Raw genomic sequence first — 26,700 nt, forward strand, 5'->3', positions numbered from 1 at the left:
AGTGGGTGGACAAAGGACGGCGATAGGTGGTGAGTGTGACCAAAGTATGTATGAAATGAAACACACGAAATGAAAATATGTCATGTGTGAAAATGTTGTAATGAAATCCACTGCTACACATAGCTAATATATCCTAGCAGAAAACCTAAAAGACAGCATTATGTATTTAAGTAGGTGGGGACACAACTCAGTTAACTAATATTGCTATTTATATAGAATGTGTAAAGCATACATTGCATATTATTAAGTACATATGAATTTAAATAAATTGTTTGATCCAGTACTGAAAAGCATTTAAATTTTTTTACTCATAGTAGAAGTATCTTTAAGCGAGTGTTCATATTTCACTAAGCTTCATACCGAACAGAACACCCAAAGCTTGGAATGCAGTCACTGGGAAGACCTCTGTACTAACAGGGGAAGCAGGGTCCGTATCCCCTTCCTGGTTACTTTACCCTGTGCTCCTCTCAAACCCTCCCACCACTGCCCAATGAGTGGATATAGCCGGGTTCTAGAAGCAAAGGAAGGCATAGCCAGTACGCTGGCACACCACGATGCTGGCACACTACCGTCTTCCCTGCAGTGCCACATCTAACCCTTTCAGCTTAGACCTCTCCAGTACGTGGTGTTCTCCTGCGACGTCATCACAGGACGTTGATAGAGAAATGCCTTTATTTTGCACAAAGATGCTTATAAGAAAACATGTTAGAGTATTTTTATGAGATGAGAGATATGGGCACTTGCTCTAGGCAACTTTTGCAAATGTTTTGATTTGTTTTCTAACTTCCCATGGATGCCTGGTGCCCACCGAGGGGACAAGAGTTGAGTGGAGCCTCTGGGACTGGAGTTACAGGTGGCTGTGAGCCATCATGTGGGTGGTGCTGGGAATACAACCCAGGTCCTCTGGATGAGCAGCCAGTGTTCCAAACCACTGAGCCATCTCTCTAGCCCTCTTGGCTTGCTTAAAAAAAAAAAAAAATCTAAAGAGAAGACACTTGAATGGAACATGTCTGTACTTGAGTGTCAGGATCCTCGGTGCTGACATGCAATGAGAGACCAGAGCAGGCCAAGAAATGACAGCATACTCTTCAGTACACAAAGACCAAAGTGCTTGCAAGGCTGGCAGCGTCAGGGCACCCACTATGCTACTGGCAATGTGCAGCTACTAGCTTAAAATATGTGTCTCCGTTTCTCAGGAGCTCTTGATGAGTTCCCTGCTCCTTGATCTTTCCATTTTGCAGAACCACGATCATATCTGCACTCTGTACCGTGGAGAGTCTGTGAGCCACCACTAGGCAGGTCCTCCCTTGCCGGGCTCTGTCAAGGGCCTGCTGAACCACCTGGAAAAGAAAAGGGCCCAGTGACTACAAGGACCAGAGCAGGACTGCGCTGGGAGTGTAAATGGAATGGTTGTACATGTAAGGAGGCGGTCTCAAGCTCGGAGGCCATATTTCCATGCCCATGTCCCGCACCGTCTCCCTTTTGCTCTAACCACTGGAAAGGTCTGGGAAGGTCTAATAACAATAATGCTCCCCCTGCAGCGCATTCTGTCCTCACACAGAGACCCCTCCCCTTGCTAGCTGGTTTAGCATCCATAGACTAGAACAGACTAGAAAAGAACATTTCCCTGGGCTTCTCTTGACCCGACAGACACTTTCGATCCTGGACCCATTTTGTTATATGATGAATTCAAAGGAGAAAACTGTTCTAGAACCTGGCTGTCTGGCTTCGGCCCCTTCCTCCTTGGCATGTCTGCTCCTTCACTTCCCCCGATCTGACCGTGGACTTCATGGTACTGCACACTCCTGACTGACGCGAAGGAAGAGGGCGTTACCTTCTCAGTTTCATTGTCGAGGGCTGAGGTGGCCTCATCCAGCAGTAAAATTTTTGGCTTCCGGAGAAGAGCTCTTGCGATAGCCAGCCTTTGCTTCTGGCCTCCAGAAAGCTGCACCCCTCTCAGTCCGACTTGAGTGTTGTATTTCTTTCAGAAACAGGCCATTGACAAAGCACATTAGAAGCTGTGGGAGAGACATCTAAACAGTTCCAACTTCTATGCCCTTGAAAGGATGTGTGAAATCTACTCTTGGTCCTGTAGAGATCATAGCCATTGCGCTCTAGGAAGGAATTTCTTCCAACTTCCTTTCTATGCCGCCCCCCGACACTTCCTTTTTCTTTTTCTTTATTGAGATAGCGTCTCACGTTGCCCAGGCTGGCCTTGAACTCACTACGCAGCCAGCAATGATCTTGAACTTGTGATCCTCCTTCCTCACCTCTCAGTTACCGGGGATGACAAGCATGTGCCAACATGCCCCATTTACGGGATGCCGGGGACCGAACGCAGGACAGTGTGTGATCAGGAAAGGACTTACCGGTGGAACCTCATAATCATAACACAAGGAGGGAAAATAACAAACAAAAGTTCTCAGTAAACACAAATGAGTTTATAAATCCTAACCCTTTCTAGTTCCAGATAGTTCAAAACATTTAAAGCCACCAGGCAAAGAGTGAGGTCTCCTTCCTTGCGCTAGTGCCCTGTGATCACATGACTGGATGCCAGGATGCAGCCTTCCCTAGGTGCGTGGCTTCTGCATCCATGCCGCTGTACCCACACCACATCCAAGCATTTGTGATGATGCTCTGCTCCTCTCAGGGTCTCCGTGGCGCCCCTGCAGCTGCGCTAACAGAAGCTTCTGCCCTCACCAGGAGCCTTCTGAGTTTTTCCTGTTTGTTTCCTTTTGATCTTGGGCCTCAAGTAAGTCAGCCTTGAGCTTGCTGTGTAGTCGAGGATGCTCTTGAGCGCCTCATCTCCCTCCCTCCACCTCCCAAATGCTGGTCTTACATGTGTACCAGACCACACCCATTACGCTCCCTAGATCCCTGGAAGAGCAAACTAAAGCCTAGTTTTCTTCCCACTCTCCACTCTCCGCTATCTTTTATTTTTAATAATTTACTTAATTATTTGTATATGGGTGTTGTGCCTGTGTGTATGTCTGTGAACCACATGTGTGGTTGCTGCGCCTACACGTATGTCCGTGAAGCTCATGTGTATGGGAGCTGAGCCTGCATGTATGTCTGTGAACCTCATGTGTGTGGGTGCTGCCCCTACATGTATGTCTGTGAACCTCATGTGTGTGTGTGCTGTGCTTACATGTATGTCTGTGAACCTCATGTGTGTGGGTGCTGTGCCTGTTGTGTGTCTGTGAACCTCATGTCTGTGGGTGCTGAGCCTTCATGTGTGTCTGTGGACCACATGTCTGTGGGTGCTGTGCCTACACATGTGTATGTCTGTGAACCTCATGTGTGTGGGTGCTGAGCTATATGTATATCTGTGAACCACATGTGTGGGTACTGTGCCTACATGTGTGTATGTCTGTGGACCACATGTGTGTGGGTGCTGTGCCTACATGTGTGTATGTCTGTGGACCACATGTGTGTGGGTGCTGCCTCTACATGTATGTCTGTGAACCTCATGTCTGTGGATGCTGAGCCTGCATGTATGTCTGTGAACCTCATGTGTGTGGGCACTTAGCTGCACGTATGTCTGTGAACAACATGTGTGAGTGCTGTGCCTGCACATGTGTGTCTGTGAACCGTATGTGTGCAGTGTTCTTGAAGGTCAGAAGAGTTTGTCAGACTCTCTGGACCTGGAGTCACAGACAGTGTGCGTTCTAGGAATTGAACCCACACCCTCTGGAAGAACAACCACTCTCTTAACTGCAGAGTCATTTCTCTAGCCATCTCTTCCATGTTTTTTAAAAGATTTATTTATTATGTAGCTATTCTTATTTCAGACATTTTTTTTTTGAGACATTGTCTTGCTAAATAGCCCAGGTGGCTTCAAACATGCAGTCCAACTGCTTCACCTTCCTGAGTCCTGGGACGACGGGTGTGAGTCACCACTCTGGGCACCACTTATTCTGTGAGCACACCCATAGTTCCTGTTGCCCTGTCTTTGCTCAGATTATATCCATGGGCTCATAACAAAGAACGTTCCCTGCATATTGCAAGGATGTCTGTGTGCACAGGACTGTACTTGGTTTGTCTGGGTTATCTTTCATGAGTAATAGCTCAATGGTTTACCAAAAGCAAGGCTGGGTAGCTGTGTGTTGAATAAATAAGGTGGATTCACAACTGATGGGTATGAGGAGAAGAAGTGCAGATTTTAAGCCATCATAACATGGCAGATGGATGAATAAATAAAGTTTGAAATAAAGGTAAAATAAGTCCTAAAAAACTGGCAGGGAGTCAACCATTAAATTTGCTAAATTATCCCTGGAGAAATCAGGACTGATAACAGCCAGATGTTTGGGAAGACCCTGCTGTCTCTGATGTACATGGTAGGATTATGGGAAAAGCTGATCTTGTCTTTCACAGTTTTACGCTGATACTGTGATATTATATTGGGACAGATGTCAAGATCAGTTTGTTTGCTTTAGAAAAATCTATTCATGTTGGGTGCTGGTGAGGCACACCTTTAATCCAAGCACTTGGGAGGCAGAGGCAAGCAGATCTCTGACTTTGAGGCTAGTCTGGTCTATAGACTAAGTTCCAGAAAAGCCCAGGCTACACAGGGAAACTCTGTCTTGAAAAGCCTCCCTCCTCAAAAAAACAAAAACATAAAATAAAATAAAATCTATTCTTGGACAGGTATGGTGGCACCCCTTTAATCCCAGTACTTTGGAGGCAGAGATAGGTCTGTGGGTCTTGGGTTTGAGGCCAGCCTGGTCTTCATGGTTAGTTTGAGATCAGCTAGACCCACCTAGTAAGACCCTGTCTTTAAAAAAAATTTTGAAGAAAATGCAGTAAATCCCAAGGTTCATTTTTATTTCTTCCCCAAATGTTTACCTCAAAGTGACACCATGACTTTTAAGTTCATACCCTCACCCAAGGCAGAATGCAAGCACAGAATGACATAACATGTGACCCTCAGTCCAAGGCATTCTATACCGATGTCTATCAGGCCTGGAAACATACATGAAAATATCAGGTTTCCTTTTTACATCTACCTTTATGTGAGACTGCATCAAAATCAGCACTCTGCAGCTTTGTAGCTCCAGATTTCAGCTGTTTGCTTACCCCAGGGAGCCCTTCAATGAAAGAATGCATGTCGGCTGCGGCTGCGGCTTCTTTGATCTCCTCTAAGGGCACCACGCGGCTGTTGTCACCGTAGGCAATGTTCTCTGCCATGCTGCAGTTGAACAGCACAGGCTCCTGGGAGACGATGGCTATCTGGGAACGCAGCCACTGCACGTTCAACCCTCTTACATCAACACCATCAAGCAGCTGCCAGAGCAGAGTGGAGGAGACCAGCTTGTTAACAACCGTGTCATGTTACACTTCACGCTAGGCACACACATGCAAATCATAACAAGAAGCCTAGGAATTCAAGCGATTTTTTGAGGTATATTTTTTGCCAGAGGAAGGTTCATAAATCACCGGGTGGATAGGAGCTCCTATCTTACAGCTAACAGAAAGGCTGATTCCAAACACATCCTCCTAGAAATGATCACAGGCTCCAGGGCTATGCCCAGAGACGAGAGCACACCTAGGATTCTGTCTTGAAGTTACATAGAAAGTGGCCAGCCTCCTCCTCAAGTGCAAGAGCACTCAATTACTGATGCCCAACAAGAGAGTTGGCACAGACCAATGCAGAAGTGTAGTTGTAGAGATAAGCACTTTGCCCTGAGCGGTATGCACCCATTCACACAGATACATTAAAATCATCTGCTGTTTGATGAGCGAGCCCTCTGTGTGCCCCGGACATTAGGTACTGGGGGAGGAATACAAAGCAAACTCCTCCTTGACCTGACAGTTTATGCTGTAGCTGACATATGCAGGGATGCTAACAACTCAGAAAGAGAAGGCGACATGAAGACAGGATAACAGAACAGAGGGGCTGAGGCAGAGGATGTCTAGGATGGCCCCTGGAAGGCACTTTAGGACTAAGCTGTAAGTGATGACACATAGGCAGCACCTGAGTCATGATGAGTAGCCAGGGAAACAGCAAGAAAAGGGCGTGCAGATGCTCTGGAGATGGATGCTCAGTCCAAGTGAGAAGGTCAAGGAGGGGAAGTCTGGGGAGAGAGGCAGGAGCCAGGTCACAGAGGGCTTCGGTGCTACTAAAGCCTGTGCGTATACTGCCCCTGAAAACAGGCAGATGCCACCCAGCTCAGGGGAGCTTTCTGAACAGCTCTGTTTCCCGAATGTTTGGTGAGAACCTATTAAGGAGAGAAGACTTAACTATAGGAGAGCAGGGTTAACATGAGAACCTTTAACTTTTGGGGGAGCTATAGTTTTTTGTTCTGTGAGGGAGGGGACAAGATGCAAGCTTTGTGTATATGAGGCAGGGAGGGAGGAGAGGAGAGAAGCAGTGGTGGGGAAGGGTGAGACGGACGCGGAATATGAAATATGTAATACGGAATACGACATACGTAAGGTGCGAGTAGCTACAAGCAAGGTAAAGGCTGTAGTCCCCGGGCTCGAAGGAGAAAGACGTTGTTTCTTTTTGAGATCAGGACTCTCAGCTTAACAGAGGTTGATTTGGAGAAAGCCTTAGCCTTGGGGGGCGGGGAAGATCTTGACAGCTGAGGGTGTGGAAGGCTGAGATCAGCCAAGGGGTGGAGACTGTTATGGGTCTTAAGCTAGACAGGGTAGAGAGCAGTGATACTCTGCGAGGGAAAGCTGACTTGCCCCAGCGCCCACATTCCAAGAGTTCACAGCTTGTAGGATAAAAGCTGAGGCTGTCGGGAGAGCTCAAGTCTTTGGGTCACTGTGCTGAGTTTCAAAGCTCACCAGTTAGGGAAGAGTAGGACAGAGCTGGGTGCGCAGCTGCTCTGGCTTACCCGCACGTTTAAGGGTTTGCCACTAGCCCCCAGCGCAGGTGTTTGGAGTCCATCTTACCACTTGTCCTTTCGTGGGGTCATAAAATCTCTGCAGCAGTTGGACACATGTGCTTTTCCCACAGCCGCTGCTCCCAACAAATGCTACAGTCTTCCCTTTCTCAACGCTGAGGGACAAATCATGAAGGACAGGGACTTCCGGACGACATGGATAGAAGAAAGAGACTTCTCGAAATTCTAAGTTCCCTTCGCAGGTGTCCTGTAAGAGGAGGAGGGCACTGACTACAGTGGGCTTAGGAAGGTGGCGCCCCACGGCCATTCCCGGATAAGCGCTCTCTGTAAGTTGTTCATGTTTATTTGCCATGCCAGTTTCAGACACATTCCTCTCCAGAGAGCCCCTGACTCAAGCCGGACCTCACCAGCATTTGTGTTTTTGTGTATATTTGCTGCTCCTTCACTGCTGGACTGAATTCCCTCAAAGCACTAGATTCCTTCAGTTCGGGACCACAGCCTGCCCTGCTGCCTCGCTGAACCAGCTTTTCTAAATAAACTTTGCTGTTTTTAATTTAGTTTGAGCTTTGGAAACCTTTTACTGCTTAACTCAGAAATGCCTTATAAACTCTGTGCATAACTATTATATATATAAAAAAACTGGACTATGTTTTACAGTTAATATACAATACTTTGAACTCTGATCTATCTTCATTTTCAGTTAATCATTATTTGGCACTAATACTTAGCTAAAAGTTTACTTTTCTCTGTTTTTCAATATCATGGTTTCTCTCATTGGTTTCTAAAAAAATAGCTCACTTATTTACTTTTAATTTTGTGTGCTTTGGTGTGAGGGTATTACATTTCCTGGTAAGAGAGTAACACAGGCAGTTGTGAGCAGCCATGTGGATGCTGGGAATTGAACCCAGTTTCTCTAGAAGAGCAGCCTGTGCTCTTAACTGCTAAGCTGTCATTCCAGCCACCATAATGAAATTCTTAAAAAAAAAAAAAAAAAAAAAAAAAAAAACAACAAAAAAAAACTTTCCAGAACTATAAATGGTGGTTAATTATTTTATTTATTTTTGTCTCAAAGTTTTGGGGTTCTTTTAAAATCCACATTTGGCCTGTTTCTCTTGTTTCCTGCCTCTCTTTCTCTCCTCTTTTTCTCTCTCAGTACCCCTCCTCAAGTGTGTGTGTGCACGTGTGTGTGTGTGTGTGTGTGTTGTTTTCTGGAGGTCACATGTACTAGGCACATGCTCTGCCACTGAATAACATCCTCCAATTACACTAAAGCATTTTTGGCTCTTGTGATCCAGGTTGACACAGACTGGTCAGGTCTAACAGTCATGTGCACTATTCTGAAACTAGGAGAAAAGGCACAAAGCATGTCTGATGGGGGTAGGTGTGGAGCTCAGTGGAGAAGCACTAGCTTAGCATTTGAGAAGCCCTGGGTTAGATTCCCACTGCTGTACATGCTGGGTGCAATGGCATGTATCTGTGACCCTGTCGTTTGGGAAGTGGGGGTGAGAGGATCAGAAGGCCAAAGATCACCTGTGGCTACACAATGAGTTTGAGGACAACCTGCACAACAGGTGGGAGGTTTTTGTCCCAAACACCAACATACATAGACATATAAAACATATTTGATAATATTATTCTGTTGCCGACGGCATGAAATGGTAAGGTGTGGCTAAAAGTTTTAGCAGCAGTATGAGATACCCACCAGGATATATACCAGATCTAAGCAGGAACTAGAGGTCATTTGTTTTTGGTTTGTTCATTATTCATTTTGTCCCTAGAACATACTTTATTTGCCCCAGTGTTAAAGCACAGTAGGAAATGGAGAGAGAAATTATCTCTGCACATGTTCTGGTGCCCTTGGGAAATCACAGAGAGATGTTCTAGAAAGCCCTTAGGTCTTAGCACAAAAATAAACACAAGCTTATTCTTATTATTTTTAATTTTAATATGGCAAACTTCAATTTTATATAAAAGTAGAGAATATGTAATAGGCTGCTATGTGCCTGTCAGTTAGCTTTTTTTTTTTTAAATCTATATCAATATGTGGGATTTATTTGCCCAGATTTTCAATTTTTAAAAGCAAAAGTGATAATCTGAAATATCTTTTTAAATAAAATACTGAGTAACTTTTTAGTATATATACGAACTATTTATGAATGTGACATATATATTGCCCACCCATCCCTTGTTTGCTCTCTCCCTCCCTCCCTTCCTTTCTCCTCAGCTTTTATATGCATATAGTTCTAGATTCCCACAGCTGGGGGACACTCATTTCTTTTGAACTTCTGGAAACAAATAGAAGCAGGCATTACATACTTATACATGCCAGGATTTAAAATATTCCCATGTCCTTTACTTTCCAATATGTTTGATTTTTCTGTGACATATCTTTGAGCTTTACATTTTGAGAATTTTAAGGTATTTTTATTTCTGTTACCAACCATGCACACAAGCCTCTTATATAATTATATACCTCCGCTGATACTGTTATCTTAAACTGTCATGTAAACAAGTCTACCATTACAACTCTAGAGAGAAATAGTGTATTTTTACGTGAGAACTTTAAGTATGTAGATAATGATGATTCTATTTTTTAAATATAAAATTTCTCGAAAGGTTTTTGACCCTTAGCACATGCTTACTGTACAGGACTATTATTAAAAAGTGTCTCTTCAAATCATTTAGATCTCTGGTGTTTCTTTTTCAATACTAGGGGTCTCAAAGTTTGCGGTTAAACTTGTGTGTACAATTTAATAAATGTATTTAGTCCCCCTTTTTCTTCTTATGCAAATATTTACCATGAAAACTGTCTTTGACATAAAAGGCACTACTCACCTTGCAGACATAATTAGAGAAAAATGAATGAAATATAGCCAGCATTCATGCAAGACCAAAACCATTGATGTTTAAATACATTTTGACTTAGTAATCAATGTTTCACCGAAAATTCTTATGGCATTAGGTATATAAGCTAATAGAAAATTTTCTAAACATAAAATCTATTTGAGGAATAGAGAATTCCTTGTAGTGTTAAGTTCTTCCTATGCAGACTTCTGGTGCCTGAGTTCAGGAGAACATTCCACATTGGCAATACGTGTACTGAGAAATAACTGTGCTTACTGGCTTTTCCCCGCCTTGACTGCAGCTGTCTATAGTTGGTGTCTTTTTCAGCAAAGCAAGCAGATGTGCAGCTCCAGCTTTGGCTTTGGAATATTCAGGAGCCCAAACAAGCGTTTCTCCAATGGCCATAGCCCCATATGCAATGGCGGTAAAAACTCTGTTGAAAGATAAGACATCAGTATCTCAGGTCTATTGTAAGAGCAGAACTTGAGGCATCAAGGGAACATGAACAGAAGGAAGGGCAGCACCGCCAAAGCCGAAGGCTTGACAATGGCTTCTCTTTCCAGCTTCCTGCCAGGTACAAAACAGTCTCTGAGTTATCTCAAAAATTCCTCTTTTGAATAATGATCAAAGATTCCAGCCAGTGAGCAAGAAACCTCTTAGGCTCTTTGATACAGGCGTGCTTGTTGGAGATTTGGTAAGGAATGGGCTGATATAAGGAGAATGTGTCTCTGGTGGTGAGATCTGATGCAGGTCCCCTCCTTGTTTGCGTGCAATGTAGTTACAGCAGGTGGCTGAGGCTGGGTCAGATTAATCCTGTGCCTTAGGTGACACACTGTTTAGAGAGCAAAGCATGGACTTGCGCTTTCTTACTCCACCTGTAGTGAGTAAAGGATACTTCCGCCAAGCCTGGAGGAGGAGCTGTGTTCTTGTAGTTTGCTATAGATTCTGATCTTAGTTTCGACACATGTTTATAATGACCTGGCAAGCCAGCCAATGGTGTTTGGTATCAGTACACAGGGAATTCATAGAGTTATGACTTAATGTGATTAAATATTTTCTTCCTGCTTTTCCTGTTTCATTTTAGGTGTAAAAATAAAGAACAATTCAGCCACAGCTGGAGACACTTTGTCACTGGCAACACATAAACACTAGGTAGAAGGGCATCTTGGACCCCACTTGTTTGTTTGCATTGATCCATCACAAACTTGTCTGAGCATCTGGCAGGGTAGTGCGCTGCTTGAAATCCTGCAGTCAGGAGGCAAAGGCAGGCAGATCTTTGTAAGTTCTAGGCTGGCATGGTCTACAAAGTAGGCTCTTGGCCAGCCAGCACTGTGTAGAGAGACCTTGTCTCAAAAACCAAACCAAACCAAAACCAAATTTGCCTGAATTCCTTGTGAATTTCATCCTTTTCCACCCTGTGTCCTCTCAAAGGATGGGGCTGTGATCTCTTCACTTGACCTTAGACCCCAAGTCCTGATGGTTTTACAAAGAAACACAGTAGAAAGTGTATAGAGTATTTGTTGCTAAAACTACTGTTGTCAATAGTTCTGTGATACTAACAAATTGTTATTGCTCTTTAAAGAAACTCTTTTATTTTTAAATTTTTTTTTCGAGCAGGGTTTCTCTGTGTTATCTTGGCTGTCCTGGACTCACTTTTAGACCAGACTGGCCTCGAACTCACAGTGATCCACCTGCCTCTGGCTCTGCCTCCCGAATGCTGGGATTACAGGAGTGTGCCACCACTCTCGGCTTAAAGAAATTGGTTAACGGCTCAAAATGCCATTCAGAAACTAGATATAAAACTGTAACAAGAAGTATTGTCAGATTAAGGTAATGTGCTAAATAGCTTGTTTGTTGTTATTTGATACAATGTTTCCCGATGTCACTTAGGCTATTCTTGAAATTACTATACAGGTCAGGTTAGTCTTGAACTCAGGATCCTGTTGCCTCAGCCTCCTGAAAACTGGGGTTAGAGACATGTCTCTGTTCCTGGCTATATTTGTTTTGAATGCTAGAGAAAGTCAGGCTGGATAAAATTGAAATCTTAGAACCCGGTGTGGTGACGTACGCCTTTAATCTAAGCACTTAGGAGGCAGAGGCTTGGGGATCACTGTGAGTTTGAGGCCAGCCTGGTCTACAAACTGAGTTCAGGTCAGCCAATGCTACACAGAGAAACCCTGTCTTGAAAAAACCAACAAAACAAAACAAAACAAAAAACCAAACCAAACCAAAACAAAACAAAAAAACAAAACCTCAGAAAATTGAAATCTTAGTCTGACCCAAGATCAGGATTCAACAGGTGAGGTGGGAAGAGAGTTGTTACAGGAGTGTGGTGACCTGGGTCCTAAATTAGAGGACGGAGCTTCTCAGCCTCTCAGAAGTTAGCAACTGAGAAAGCCTAGTGTCTGTCTTAGTCACTGCTCGGTTGCTGTGAAGAGACACCACGACCATGGCAACGCTTATAAAAGAAAGCATTTGATTGGGGTTTTTGCTTACAGTTTCAGAGGCTTAGTTCATTATTATCAAGGTGGGGATCATGGTGGCGCACTGGCAGACAAAGTACTGAAGAAGTGCCTGAGCGGTCCACAACCTGGTCCAAAGGTGACAGTTGGGAGAGCTACGGGCCTCCTGTAGGGTTTTGAAAGCACAAAGCCCTCCTCCAGTGGCACACTTCCTCCAACAAGGCCACACCTGCTAATCCTTCTAATCCTTCAAATGGCTCCACTTCCTGCTCACAATTCTTACTAAAACTGCTATGATGAGGTCTAATATGTGCCCTGATACTCAACCATCCCAAAACTTCCACTCTTAGAGCAGCTTTAAGCATTAGGCATAGAGAAAGTGCCTGAGCTTCCTGTCCTTGCCAGTTTCCTCTTTAAAATGGAAGCATTGCTCAGAAGGGCTTTCCTTAAAGCCTTGTTTCTGTAGGAGACAGAGCGAAGAGTCTCAAGAGACGGAGCTGCAGCACAGTCCTTTTACCTTTATCGTATAGGGGAGACTGTTTCCGTTGGCATTACAGTGATGTGGCTGGGTGGCAGGTCTGGGTTCTGTGCTGACGGGATGCCTAGGGCTGAGGCAGGGACATTGATCTTCTTGATTCCCCCATTTGGGTTCAGTAGAAAGTTGGGCCAATACCCACACACCCAGATACCTGGTTTGTTATCTCATCTGTCTAGGCTGACTCACCCAACTCAACAGGCATACAACAACCCAGTCAAACCAGATCCTTCAAACCCTGCTCAAACTCCTGTGGAATCTGAATGGAGGGTTTATGCAGAGGAAGCCACCATCAACCTCCATGCCAAGGCATGGGGCATGTCACCCAGGGGTAAGCCACGAGAATAGTCAAATACTCTCACAGACATTTAAAGTTAGTAAGGTACATTCATTGCATTAAACAAGAAACATACCACAGGTTAGAAGTGATTTCCCTACTGAACTAACTCTGACACGCAAATATGTGAAGCAGGAATTAAGGCTCAAACACGGCTTCATCGTATGTTGCTCAGGCTGGACTTGAACTGACTTCCTATGTAGCCACGTAAGCATCTTACCCATGAGGCTTCCCTCCCAGGCAGCTTTCTCTCTTAAACTTGTTTTTTGAATTGGCACACAAGGCAATGAGGTTCACCGTGCATTTTTATACATTCTCTGTCTCCATGGCTTGTGTTGTCCTTGGGGAAAAATCTTAGTACAGCACGTGACACCGAATCCACCACGAACCTTTTTGTGTTGGCCAGGCTGAGGAAGAAGGGAGCGCAGGGAGTTGGGGCGGCGCAGTCTGGCACTCTGAGGCCTTATCCCCTCATACCCCAACTACGCGGGTTCTCTAACATGGACAGCGTGCTGCCACCTTCTCACGACACTGGTCCCTCCAAGCACATCTGAACACTGTGCAAATACCAGCGCCTATTATAATTGTTAAGATAAAACCAGAATTTTTTAAAAAGTTTCTTTGAATATAAACAATCTCCTAAGACACAGACATGAGTGATTCCAGTTTTAAGTACAGCTCATCCAAACAGGGGTAACCAGCATATTCACCAATCATCATGTGTCCCCTGATGCCTGCTCCAGTGTGTAGACCTTGACTGACCCATCGTGAGCATAAGTTTAGTGTTCCTCAAGCTGGCTTCCTAGGACCATGTCTAAATTCCTGGTTATTTGCCTTGCATGTATGACTTGATTTCTTTTTCTTTTCTTTTCTTTTCTTTTCTTTTTTTCAAGACAGATTCTCTCTGTGTTAGCATTGGCTGTCCTGGACTCACTTTACAGACCAGGCTGGCCTTGAACTCACAGCGATCTGCCTGCCTCTGCCTCCTGAGCGCTGGGATTAAAGGCATGCGCCACCACACCTGACTCGACTTGATTTCTTTTTGACTTTGACTCTTAATTATAAACAGGAGCTAAGAATTTCTACATGTTGCATAGTGGCTCTCAGTATTAAATGCATAATTGATATTTGGCACCTGGAATATAAGAAGTGTTAACAATGAATTTGTGTGCTGTTCCTCTCATTGAATGAGGAGTTGCTGGGACACTGTTGGAAAAATGAGCTTTCACACTTGTGGAAATACAGTACATAGTAGGTCTCATCTTAGTGGTCAAATACCCCAGACTATGGGGTCCTCTTTGGAAGGAAAGGGGAGTAGATGTCATCCTGGAAGTTCTCATTGAGGAAGTGGCTCGTCCTCTTTCCCTCTTCATTCAGATGCAAGCTAGAGGTCCTTTCCTGCCACCCCACACCCTTGTCATGGTGGATGAAGGAGTACCACAAACCAGGGATTTACTCCAGAGCTGGTGAGTGTTTTCAAACACTTGATACAATCTGACCACCTAGGAGGTAATTAGACCAGGAACTTCCCAGTTCACAAATTAGGAAACTCCAGCTTGTGAAAATTACGCAGTTGGCCCAAGATCACACAGATGGCAATGCTCACAAGCCTCCTGCTGGCTGTTTTCTTTACACGCTGCGCTTTCTGTTGGTGAGCATGGAGTCTGCCCTCATGCTGTTTCCTAAGGCCCTGTCCCTCTCTTGGGATCTACACCTACCTTAGACATCCATTCTACTTTGACTTCTCTCTAAAGATCTCTTCTCTGCTAATCTAACTGGCTTATGTGCCCTTCTTCCAGAGGAGTCCTGGGGAGGAGGCAGTGGGAGCGGACAGGTGTCATGCAGGACACAAACAAAGAAGCCTTTCCTGTTTGCTAACTAAGGTGCCTGTCTCAGTTATGAAGATCAGTTCTAAGCAAAGATGGTAACGAAAGCCTAATGAGCCCCTGGTGTTTCAAAGTATCAATCTGTCATTGATATTCATTGAACACGAAACTCTGTTGCTATTGTTCTGAGAGCTTCATTTAATGCTGAAAGTTCAGGGTGGCTTTTTGTTGAGAACTGTACAGGAGACACACACACACACACACACACACACACACACACACACACACACACACACACACGAGTTGACTGTCTACCTTAGAAAGTTTTCAAGTCTTTACTATTACTGTTATACACAGTCCATATTTCTTTCTCTTTTGTCTGAGGTGGTGCTGAGCTTCGCTGTGTGTACCACAAAGCCAGAGGAAAGCCTGAAGCGGTCCAATGTTGATCTTGGATGGAGTCTTGTTATGTAATTCATGCTGGCCTAGGACTCACTATGTACTTTGGTTGGCCTCCAATTTGCAATCTTCCTGCTTCTGCCTCCCAAGTGCTAGGATTACAGACTTTTGCTAGGATGCCTATTTTATTATTGCAGAACGAGACAGGGGAAACTAAACTTCTTTTATATTCCTAAAATACTGTGTATTCATTGTGAGGTAATCAGCTGAGCATTGCCGGGCTAACAGAGAGGGGGCGTTTTTACTACCTCTCTGAGTATGAGGGCCTACACAGGAGGTTTTCTGTAGTCCCTGATCCCTAAGCCAAAGTCAACAGAATAAAAACATAACTATCCCCTTTAAATGCTCACTCCAGGGAAAGTTCCACAGTTGTGCAGATGACACCAGTCAGCTCTTGTCACAGGCACACATGCTCCCTTTACAAAGATGGCTTTCCCCTCAACAGCAGCCTGACAAAGCCCTGTGAGTGCCTGAGGAGGTTGTGCTGCGGCAGTCCGCACACCTCCATTTCTCAGCACACTGTCCCTTCTGAAGAGACAGCTTACCCACATCTGTAGTTGTAAGCCTTGAAGATACACTCATATTCTGTTGGGCAAGAGTATACCATTATTATTGTCATTTATTTCATTTATGATGATTGTGTGTGACGATGCAATGACGAGGGGCCTGTGCTGGCAACAACGTGGATGTGGAGGTCAGAGAAAGACTAAAAAGTTGTCTCTCCTCCTCTCTGTGGGCTCAGGAATCAAATCAGGTCGTCTGGCTTGCGCAGCAAGTGCCTTTACCTGCTAAGCCATCGCGTCCTCCCTACATCATTACTGTGACGATAGACTAAAATATGACTCCCCCAACTTTTCTGTAACCCTAGGGAAGTTTCTGGTAAGAGACCAAATAAATGAGTAAGAAATTTTTTCTGGTATGGAGAGTAGAATACAGTTCTGGCATTCATGTTTCTTTTAAGCGTGTGACTCTGGGCCTTGTGATAATCTGGGATTTTTAATTAAAATCCGTATTTCTGGCCCCATGTCAGGGTGAGCGCTAAGCACCGCCTTTTACCGTCAGCTCTGAGATTACTGAGATGGAAGGCCACCTAAGAGACCTGCAGAAGAGGATTAGTTTAGACCCATGGGAGGACTCTAGAAGAGGAGATTTCCTTTTTAGACCTTTTCCACTCAGTTGGGTGATTAGGAAGGAAGTCCTCCATCACTCTAAATTGTGGAAGGCACAGAGTCTCCTAGTCTAGGTATCCGAAGGGGACACTTTAGAGGGTGCACTGGCACACTGTATATATATTTAATTAAGACTGTTCTCATTGGTTCTCAGCCAACAAGTCCATGCCATATGTTACTACTCCGCCCTCTGCCTGTAGCTAGACAGCTGCTTCTCCCTTCCTGACCCTGGGAAACACCATCATGATACTATTCAGAATCGTGTGTGTGTGTGTGTGTGTGTGTGTGTGTGTGTGTGTGTGTGTGTGTGTGTGTAGAGGGGGGGATGGAAGGAGGGAGGGAGAAAGAGTTAGAGGTTCAAGAAGACCTCAAACTCACAGCCAAGAATGACCTTGAATGTCTCATCTCTCAGTCTCTCCCTTTTGTGCGCTGCTGCTACATAGACGTACCTGGTTTTCCTTGGTGCTGGCCAGGGCTTTGTGTGTGCTGACTAAGCACCATCTGCCTAAGTCAGCTGAACTGTGTGTGCCTCCTGCTCCATTCATCACGAGTCTTGTCCTAACCATGCTGACTAAGCTCTGTGAACTAAAGCTAAGCTTACTGGTAACTATACACACATGGACGGTCTGAGAGCTCTATAGCCCTTCTACACAGAAACCCGGGAGCCACAAAGGAAATAGAGAGACCGGGGCCAATGACGAAGAAAAGCATAGAGAAACTTCAGAAGAAAATTTCTAGAAGGAGCTGGCAATGCTAGTGAAAGGTTGGAGGTGTTGGAGAGGTGGGAGAATTGAGGGCTGATGGGTGACATGGAGGTCGGGGTGACCCTGGTAATGCCTTTTTAGCGGTGAGGAGAGAAACAAGGCTTGGCCTGGCCACAGTTTACCCACCGTAGAGCACTGACAGAGGCAGAAGAGGACTTAATGTCCAGGAGAAGATTTTTTTCCTTTTTGTAGGTGGTTGAACAGCAAAGAAAGCCAGGCACCGCAGTACATACCTTTGATCCTGGCACTCCAGAGGCAGAGGCAGGCAAATGTCTCTGAGTTCAAAGCCAGTCTGGCCCACATGGCAAGTTCCAGATAGCCAAGGCTACAAAAGAGGTCAAGAATTTGAAAGAGAGCAAGAAGGGGTACATGGGAAGGTTTGGAGAGAGCAAACAGTAGAGGGGGAATGCTGTAATTATATTTTAATCTCAAAGAAATAAAAAGAACAATTAAAAACACAGGGGAGAAAAAGCCCCCAAAGCAATAAAAGGGTAATGCAAAAAAAAAAAAAAAAAAAAAAAAATCTATGGGGAGGACAAAATGCCTGCATTTACAGGGCTGGAGGGTTTGAGTGCAGAGGGCACAGCATGTTCTAAGTTTCTAGTATTTGTTTGACAATCAAACTTTGGGAGACAATAAACTTCTAATCCTGGGAGTGGCCACACGACACCAGAAGCAAGGCAAAGGGCTAATTTAATGGGGCCTTTGAACTGCATGAACTAATCCATATGGTTCTGGGTTTTGTTTCTTGTTAATTTGGCAAACTGGTCTATGCAATCAGAATGAACCCTGAGGCAGCATTCCTTAATTGTGTTTTAACAGATTTCACACGGCACTGCACATCGCGTTAGAGGGAGGAAAACAGAGACCAAAGACCTTGCACTTTTCTGTTGCAGGTTTTTGTTTTGTTTTGTTTTGTTCAAGGCTGCGGGAGGGGGTGCAGCAGGGGAGGCGGGGAGCACGGGGAGGGGAGGAGCAGGGGGGGGGGGGAGCGGGGAGGGTTCCTGTGTAGCGCTGGCTGGCTGTCCTGGAACTTTTATCCACAGACAAGGCTGACCTCAAACTCGCAGAGCTCTGCCTGTCTCTGCCTCCTGCACAATGGGATTAAACTTGCGCGTCCAGGAAGCAATGGCTCTTTGCGAACCTGCCGGTTACTGTTACCTGGTAAGACTTAGGAATGCTGGTTTGGTGACTTGTAGATTGTCTCTTATCAGTACTGAGCAAAGAAATGCCCTAGGGCATTTATAAACAAAGATTTTTTTTTTTTTTCTGTGAGTAGAAAATAAAAATTATCTGAAATCATCCTGAAGTTACACGGCTTTGAGTGAGTTTTGATAGTTTCTTTTAGTTGGACATACCTTCAAACCACAAATAATGTCTCAGCAAGGAGGGGATTCCAGAGGAAAATCAAGAGCTGTGGGAGGCCAAGACTCAAGGAAGAGCTGGGGCACTCCTGAATAGCCCCAGGCAAAGACCTTATCTTTAGCGACCAGGGACTGAGCCTTGCTTCAGGGTGCAGGCAGGGTACAGGGACGTTGTTTTTTTTAAAAAAAAGTTTGAGTTTTCTGTAGCTGTAAACATCTAACAATGAGAACTGCAATATAAATAGCAACATTTCTGGCATTTTAGGTCTGGGCAGCTGAAAAATAACAGTTTCTCCCATTGCAGTAGCTAGATGTTCCTGTCAAGCTGAGAAGGTCCTCAGGGTACGAGCAGGACGGAGAGCCCCACTTTGGGAGGAAGCGGGCTTGTGCTCATCATACTGATGAGAGCCTTCTCTACACCGGGAATCTAGGAAGTCTCTCATGTCCTCAGGCAGAGGACAACAAGAAACCAGATTCGCCCCTGTAGCCCATATTGTAATGAACTAAGTCTGAGAGCAATTTATTTGGGAGTCATTTGCACTGCGTCAGTGTATACACACAGCATAATCCAGAGTCACTGCGCCAAGTGTAGTTGTGCTGCACTTCTTTTAGCTACCAAGCACCACCCCCACCAAAAAAACAAAAAACAAAAAACAAAAAACAAAAAACAAAACAACAACAAAAAAAACCCAAAAAAACCTAACAACCTTGATTTAATCACTACACAATGTAAGCATCTGTCAAGACAGCAGTTTGCCCTATAAATAGACCCACATGTTACTCCTCAATTAAAAACAAAACACCACATGCATTATAGAAACACTTAAATGTCTCAAGAAAGCTTCTTCCACAGGTGAGCAAGATGAGAATCCCCCAGAAACCAGACATGTGCGCAGCAACTTACAGGGCTTAAGGGTTTGCACAACTTACGTGAACATGCCTTCTGGCGTCGTCCGTCCAGTGCGAATCAAATAGGCTCCAAATCGAAACCCTGCTGCATGGGCAAAATGCACAAAAGCATGGCTGACCGCATAGCAGCTCCCCGTGATGTGCGCCCTCTTCAAGGCATTCCTGGAAGACACAGTGACCAAGGGATGGGGCACGGGTGATAGAAGGCCAACATAGGAAGCTCAGGTGATGACTGTAGAGGCCTGTGATGAGATATTACAATTCTATGTGTATGCCCTTTCTAAGGATGACAGCATTATTACAGAAAAGACAGGTGTTTTCTTTATAGCTGTAGATGGTTTACATATAACACACTTGCCTTTACTTTCAAATGCATGGATGGGCACCATGACAGAGTAACTAACGTAAGAGCTACAGAGAGGTGGCTCGGCGGTTCTCACATCATTTCTCTGGTTCTCCCCGTGGCCTTACAGCAGCAGAATAGAACTCGTAGTTAAAAAAGCACTGTGTGCTCTTTGTTTGACATCTAAGCTCTCTTAGAGATCTAATGCAGGAGCCATCCTACTTTCCTTCTTCCACACGTCATTTCCTCAGCCTCCTTTGAGGAATAAGTCGACACTGTGTCCTCACGGAGGCAGCAGATGGTCGGCGGGGACCTACATATTCTTGTTATGGTGGCCCTTAATGTTCTTCATTCCCTCTTGATGAAGGCACATACAAAGTTGTTGGGAAAGTTAGGAAAGGTAACCAGGAAAATAGCTTAGCAAGGAAGCCACGGGCGGCACCCTAAGCAGCGTATTCCCAGGACGAAGACCAGTAGAGTGGGCCTGGGCTATAGTCACCTGTGTTGGGTCTGAAGTGTCTCCTCATACATTTGCTCAAAGGCTTTCTCTCTTGTTAATGACACCACAGTACGTATGTTCTCCACAGCTTCTGATGCCACCTTATAAGGTGGGACAAGAAAATCAGAAATAAGGTTAGTGATATTAAACTCCCTGGTAGTGAACCAGTCTAGGGAGTACAGTATTTCAAGTCAATGATTTTTTTTTTTTTCTGGCAATTACTCTTACCCCTTCCCCCATTCTAATGAGATGAAAATTACTTGATGGAAATTCCTTTTGAAGAGATTTAATACTTCCAGTTTAGGGCCCTTAAGTCGTGACTGAATTTCAGTTTTAATTGTGTCCCCAGCAGAGAAACCAAACACTGAAGAGCATGTCCACTTGCCAACGAGCTGCTTATAAGTTATGAAACAATTCTTGTCAAAGATAGCAGACAAAATCAAGTCAAAAGTTCTGTCACAGAATCACAAATCGTAGCCAAACAGGACTCAGGATTATCCCAACAAGGCATCATACAGAGTGGCTGTAAAACTCTTTATGGGACAAAACCATTTCTTATTTGAAGCCTGGAAACTTAAAAAGATATGCAATTCAAATATGATTGTTTCTTTATGTTTAGTTAGTGTTCAGAAAGAATGTAATTACATGAGTTTCAGAATGAGAGGCTTCTGCCCTCATGTAACGTTGGAGTTTGACAATGCAGGTTAGATTGAAAGATGGAGTTTGTGTTACTGCGTTTAGTTTCAGACTGCCTCAGTGGACTGCCGTGCAGGGGACGCAGGCGGACCCGCACTCGTGTTAAACGGCATTTTAGGTTGCAAGAGTTGGCGGCATGGTAGTGTAATACTAAAGACTCTGCTCTCAGTTTTCAGGTTCGGTTGTTTCAAATTCTCTTTAATTCCACAACTTCATTAATCTCAGCTCTCCACTCTTAACCCAACTTGTTTACAAGGAAAATGGAGAAGACTGTTGGAGTCTTATTTAGGAAAAGAAAGGAAGGAACAGAAACAAGAAACACTTTTTGATTGTTTTTCACAATGGAGAGAGGAGTGTCACTATAGAAATTTAGAGCCAGGTGTGGTGGGGCACACCTGTGATCCTAGCACTTGGGGAGGCAGAGGCAGGGGGATCTCTGTGAGTTTGAGGCCAGCCTTGTCTACAAAGTGAGTTGGGGACAACAAAGGCTACACAGATAAACCCTGTCTCCAAAGACAAACACAAAACAAAATTTAAAAATACTCTAGTCATTTTACAAAGTGTGTATACATTCATATGAGTGTCTTGCTTGCATGTTTTATTATTAAAGAGTTAAATTTACATTGATTGATGATTGACTGTGTGTATGTGCTTGTGTGGGGGAGGGGATGGGGAGTGCTACAGCATTCACAGGGAGGGAAGAGGACAAGTTTGGTGACAGTCTGTTTTCTCTTTTTACCATGTGGAACTCCAGGATCAAATCCAATCATCAGGCTTGGCAGCAAGTGCCATTACCTGATGAGCCATCTAGCTGGCCTGGTCTATAGTCTAAGTTGGTAAACTGACTTCCTAAAAGTTAAAGGCAGTTCCTGATTGTACAGTCTCAGGCTAGTCTCATGACACTGAAATAAAACATCAAAGGGCACATTTATAACAATAGCTGAGGACACAAAAGTGAGATGATTTAGAACATTTCCATATGATCAGCATTTTAAAAGCATCCAGGGAAAGCTAAAAAACTGTCTCCTGTGTCTGAGAGGAATATTTGCTAAGTAGTTCAGTTTATCAGGCACAAGAGGACATCAAAAGGTCCCTTATCTAGTGTAGGAAATGTGGGAAGGTCCAAGGGTCGGGCAAAGCTGATCACTAACTGTCTGCTCGTTAGAACATTTGTGATGTGTGTACTATGTTTGCTCTAACCCAGTTACTGTAATGTAGACTCTAGGTGACATTAAACTCATTTTCATGTGCAGAGGATGGCCATCAATGTGGGAAAGAGCTTTGAAGCCACATGAAGAGAAAAAGCCTAAGCCTGGAATTTGCGTGCTGCAGCTTCTAAAAGGCTGTCATGATTTAAAAAAAAAAAAAAAAAAAAAAAAAAAAAAAAAAAAGGAATGTAGTATACAAAGCTACCCAAACAAAACAAAACCCAGAATGCCTCCCCCTCCTCAGACCAAGCTTTAAAACACAATGCAAGAGTAAGAAGCTCGAGATAGTAATGCGTTGCTGGCCGCTCGGACAACAGGTGGGTAGAAGATGGTTGAACAATTGGCATTACGTCACTGCACAGGGAGGTGCCTCAGGGAGGATGCCTGAGTGAGGTCACCCTTAGAGCAAATGACCCCCTTTCATCACAGTTAGTTAAATCTCAAAAAACGGTGTTCAGGGGCTGACCCTGAGGAACTTAAATGAGTCAAAGGGTTTCCTATAAAGCTGCATGAATTGTCCATTTTGATGATTAAAAAAGCGACTTATTTAGGTATTATCAATATCAATGTCTTGTATTCAGTAACTGAATTTTTGAAAATAAAATGCCCATAGTTATTGTCTGAGAAATTTTAATTATTCGGTTAATAGAGGATAGGGAATCATAGCATTAGAAAACTCCCTTGACAGTAACTGTGTGGATGACATCGTTATGTGTGTTTGCTGTCTTCCGACGGCCATTCTAAGGGTTTTGTATAACAAACGCTGTAACACACAGATCTGTAACAGGGTATTCCTTTATCACCCTCACTTCACAGAGAAACAAACGAAAGGTGGCAAACATAGACACAGTTTACTTGTGTCACACGTGTGCCACCGAAAGACAGTGGGGTCTGGCTCGTCTCTGCGTTCTGAGTCACAGACCATGTTGCTGTCACACGCCCACACCCCGTCGGGCACTGGCCCCGTGCATTTCAGCACGCACACAGCACTCCACCCACTCCTAAGAGACGAGGAGATGACGTCATAAGGATGTGAGAAATGGCGGCCCCCCCCCCCCCCGAGAGAGAGCCCGCACTTTACCTTTCCAGCACGCACAAGCTCTTCCTTATCCTTGTTGGCAAACCCAGCCACTGCCGCGGTTTGAATCATTCCCGTGACTGCGAGCACAGGCGCGAAGCTGAGAATCAGGAGTGTCATCTCCCATCCATATATGAAGGAGATGAAAGCAGACAACCCCATGTTGGTCACATCTTGTGTTATGACACCAAGTCTTGAAGTTGCTGCCTAGAATCAGACATATTTTGGTTGGGGACTTAAGGTTAGGAGAATTCTTCTTACAGTTTCCTGTAAAAATAAGGTGCTTTTAAACTCCCGCTTGGACTTGTTCTTTAAGTCTATTATTAAAGATCAACGAGGGCACATATTTCTTGAGAACCTGCTAAGGAATCCTTTCATTTTTCAACCTTATGTTCAATATTGAGACAGCCACCCACAAGAGATTGTGTCTATTTTAACACCTTAGGTAGACGGTAGAAGCATGGTAGAAGTTTTAGATCATTTGAAATCAAATGTGACCTGCTTTGTTTGTTTGCTTTGTTTATTTATTTTTGTTTTTGAGACAGGGTCTTCTCTTCATAGTTCTGGCTGTCCTGGAACTCACTGTGTAGACAAGGCTGGCCTCGAACTCTCAGAGATCCGCCTGCCTCTGCCTGCTGTGTGCTGGGATGAAAGGTGTGTATTACCATGATCCACAAATATAGCCTGTTTAAAGGTCCTTCCATGAGTTCTTTTTAGCTATGTGGTATTTCACACTCTGATAAAAATTAAGTGTGTCAAAAGCTAAAATGACAGGGTTTCTTTGACTCCTTAAAGATGTTCCTGTGTTTGTGTCCACACCACATTAATTCATATGCATTCTCTTTCTCAACTCTAGCTTTTAAAGTGAATTTTCTTTTACATACATAAACAAATAATAATAATTTTATTATAAAGTGTGTGTATATGAAGTGAGCACATGTGCACTGTGTGTGAGTGTAAAGTGAGCACGTGTGCAGCCTCTCTCAAGTTCTGGTCAGGCTTGAATGACAAATACTGAGTGATTTCAACTGCCCTTAACTTATAAACTTGTGAAAATAAAGCTGGCACTTGAAAAAATAGCCAAATAATGGGTACTGTGAACAACAACAGCCAAAAAAAAAAAAAAAAAATAAGAGTTAGTTAGTCTTTTGTAAAATATTTTTAATGTTTCCTGTTATGATATTGTGGCTACACTTAGTATACTAAAGGAAAATAAATATCTTAATATTTAATAGCACTAAAGTACCAGTTTTACAGACTTGAATAATGACAGGCACTTAAAATTTAAGTGGAAATTATGTTTCCTGGAAAATATGTTTTAAATTGTGTATCTGAACTTTCACAAAGGTCTCATGATTGTATTTAAATAAAAAAATTCTGTGCTTTAGCTTACGTATTTATTAAAATCAACCCTTCATTTCTAAAAAAATAAAATCCTAAGGTGAATTGTCAATTTCTATTAAAAAAATTCTTTATGGAATCAGCAAAACTGAGATTTCCATGTAGTTTTGGCACAGCTAAGCTCTCACATGACTTCCACCAGTCACCCTTGCTCCGGCTCATAGCAGCGCTGAGCAATAGGTCCCTCCCAGAGTCTAGACTGCACATAGGGGAGCACAGAGGGACAGGAGCACAAGTAGGAGAGTGCAGCCTTGCTGGCAAGATCTGTGCTGCCGGAGCTCATTATGATGGGACCATCAGTGGGCAGCTCTGGGAAGCAGTGCGTGCATGTGCGTGTGCGCGCGCATGTGTATGCGCGCGCGCGCGCGCGCGCGTGTGTGTGTGTGTGTGTGTGTGTGTGTGTGTGTGTAATTTCTTGAAGTCCAAGAGTCTCTGCAGTACTTCCAATTCTCACCCAAAGCTACAAGGCTGGTTTTAGTTTCCTCTTTTCCTGGTTTGTTGTCTCTCTCTTCACAAGTGAGAAATCTGGTTCTTCCCTTCCCTTCCCTCCCCATCACTTCTCTTCCCATCCCACCCCTTCCCCTCCCCTCCTTATCTTCCTCCTCCTTTATTGTGTTTTTTAGATAAGGTTTCACGCTGATTCTGGCTGGCTTGGAATGCCTCTGCCTGTGCCTCTGCCTCTGCTGAATGCTGTGTCCAAAGACTTGTGCCACCATGCCCACATTAGGCATGCAGTATTTACATAACAATTGTAAAAACAATTCTACTACTTTTGGAATAATTTTCTGTCGAATGCTATGACTAATGTGGGCGTGGTGTCACAAGTCTTTGGACACAGCATTCAGTGGAGAAAGCAGCAGCAGAGGCAGCAGCAGGAGCAGAGGCAGCAGGAGCAGAGGCAGCAGCAGCAGAGGCAGCACCAGAGGCAGCAGAGGCAGCAGCAGCAGCAGAGGCAGCAGCAGAGGCAGCACCAGAGGCAGCAGCAGAGGCAGCACCAGCAGCAGCAGAGGCAGCAGCAGCAGCAGAGGCAGCAGAGGCAGAGGCAGAGGCAGGTGGATCTCTGAGTTTGAGGCTAGATTGGCCTACAGAGTGTATGCAAGGCTGGTCTATGTGAGGCTCTGTCTCAGTCCCCCAGTAATAAGCCTAAACAATGAGCAGCTACGTGTCTTATGAGTCTTTCTTTGATGGATTAAAATGTTAACTCTCTTTAGTGCTTTGAAGAAAAATAATGAGAACAGGTTCTCCATGGCTGGTTTGGAACTCTCAGTGAAGATCAGTAGTCTTGAACTCATGGAGATCTGCCTACCTCTGTCTCTCAGGGTGGAGATTAAAGGCATGTGCCACCACATCTGGCCAGCCATGTGATTTTTGACAAAGATGCAAAACAAAACAAAACAACAATAACAACAACAACAACAAAAACAGACAAAGACAAAGCACCCAAAGCCATACTGAAGTAAAGACACTGTTCTGGCTGGGTTTTACGTCAACGTGATAGAAGCATGAGTCATCTGGGAGGAGGAAGCCTCAGTTGAGGAAATGACTCTGTAAGATTGGGTTGTAGGGCAGCCCAGCTCGCTGTGGGTGGTGCCATTCTTGAGTTGGTGGTCCTGGGTTCTAAGACAAAGCAGGCTGAGTGAGCCGCGGAGAGCAAGCCAGTAAGCAGCACTCCTCCTCTGCATCAGCTCCAGCCTCCAGGTTCCTGTCTGGTTTGAGGTCCTGCCTTGACTTCCCTCAGTTGTTTGTGATTAAGGATATGCAAGCCAAATAAACTCTTTTCTCCCAAAGTTGCTTTTGGTTATAAGATCTCTCTCTCTCTCTCTCTCTCTCTCTCTCTCTCTCTCTCTCTCTCTCTCTCTCTCTCTCTCTCTCTCGTACACCTGCACGACAGAAGAGGGCATTAGATCACATTATAGACGGTTGTGAGCCACCATGTAGTTGCTGGGGATTGAACT

General features: G+C 44.3%; 1 protein-coding gene across 1 annotated transcript in view; it reads right to left on the bottom strand.

Annotated features, from left to right (window-relative positions):
- Positions 1-1,145: 1,145 nt before the first annotated feature.
- The window catches only part of Abcb5 (ATP binding cassette subfamily B member 5), a 162,873-nt gene continuing 137,318 nt past the window's right edge, over positions 1,146-26,700 (bottom strand). The window contains exons 21-28 of the mRNA XM_051153951.1: positions 23,348-23,551; positions 20,363-20,463; positions 19,542-19,682; positions 9,972-10,128; positions 6,901-7,098; positions 5,077-5,283; positions 1,835-1,981; positions 1,146-1,340 (exon numbers count right to left, since the gene is read on the bottom strand). Coding sequence (XP_051009908.1) covers positions 1,146-1,340; positions 1,835-1,981; positions 5,077-5,283; positions 6,901-7,098; positions 9,972-10,128; positions 19,542-19,682; positions 20,363-20,463; positions 23,348-23,551 — 1,350 coding nt within the window. The remainder of the gene's footprint in view (positions 1,341-1,834; positions 1,982-5,076; positions 5,284-6,900; positions 7,099-9,971; positions 10,129-19,541; positions 19,683-20,362; positions 20,464-23,347; positions 23,552-26,700) is intronic.

The sequence above is a fragment of the Acomys russatus genome, chromosome 1, assembly GCF_903995435.1.
Source record: "Acomys russatus chromosome 1, mAcoRus1.1, whole genome shotgun sequence".
Taxonomy (NCBI): domain Eukaryota; kingdom Metazoa; phylum Chordata; class Mammalia; order Rodentia; family Muridae; genus Acomys; species Acomys russatus.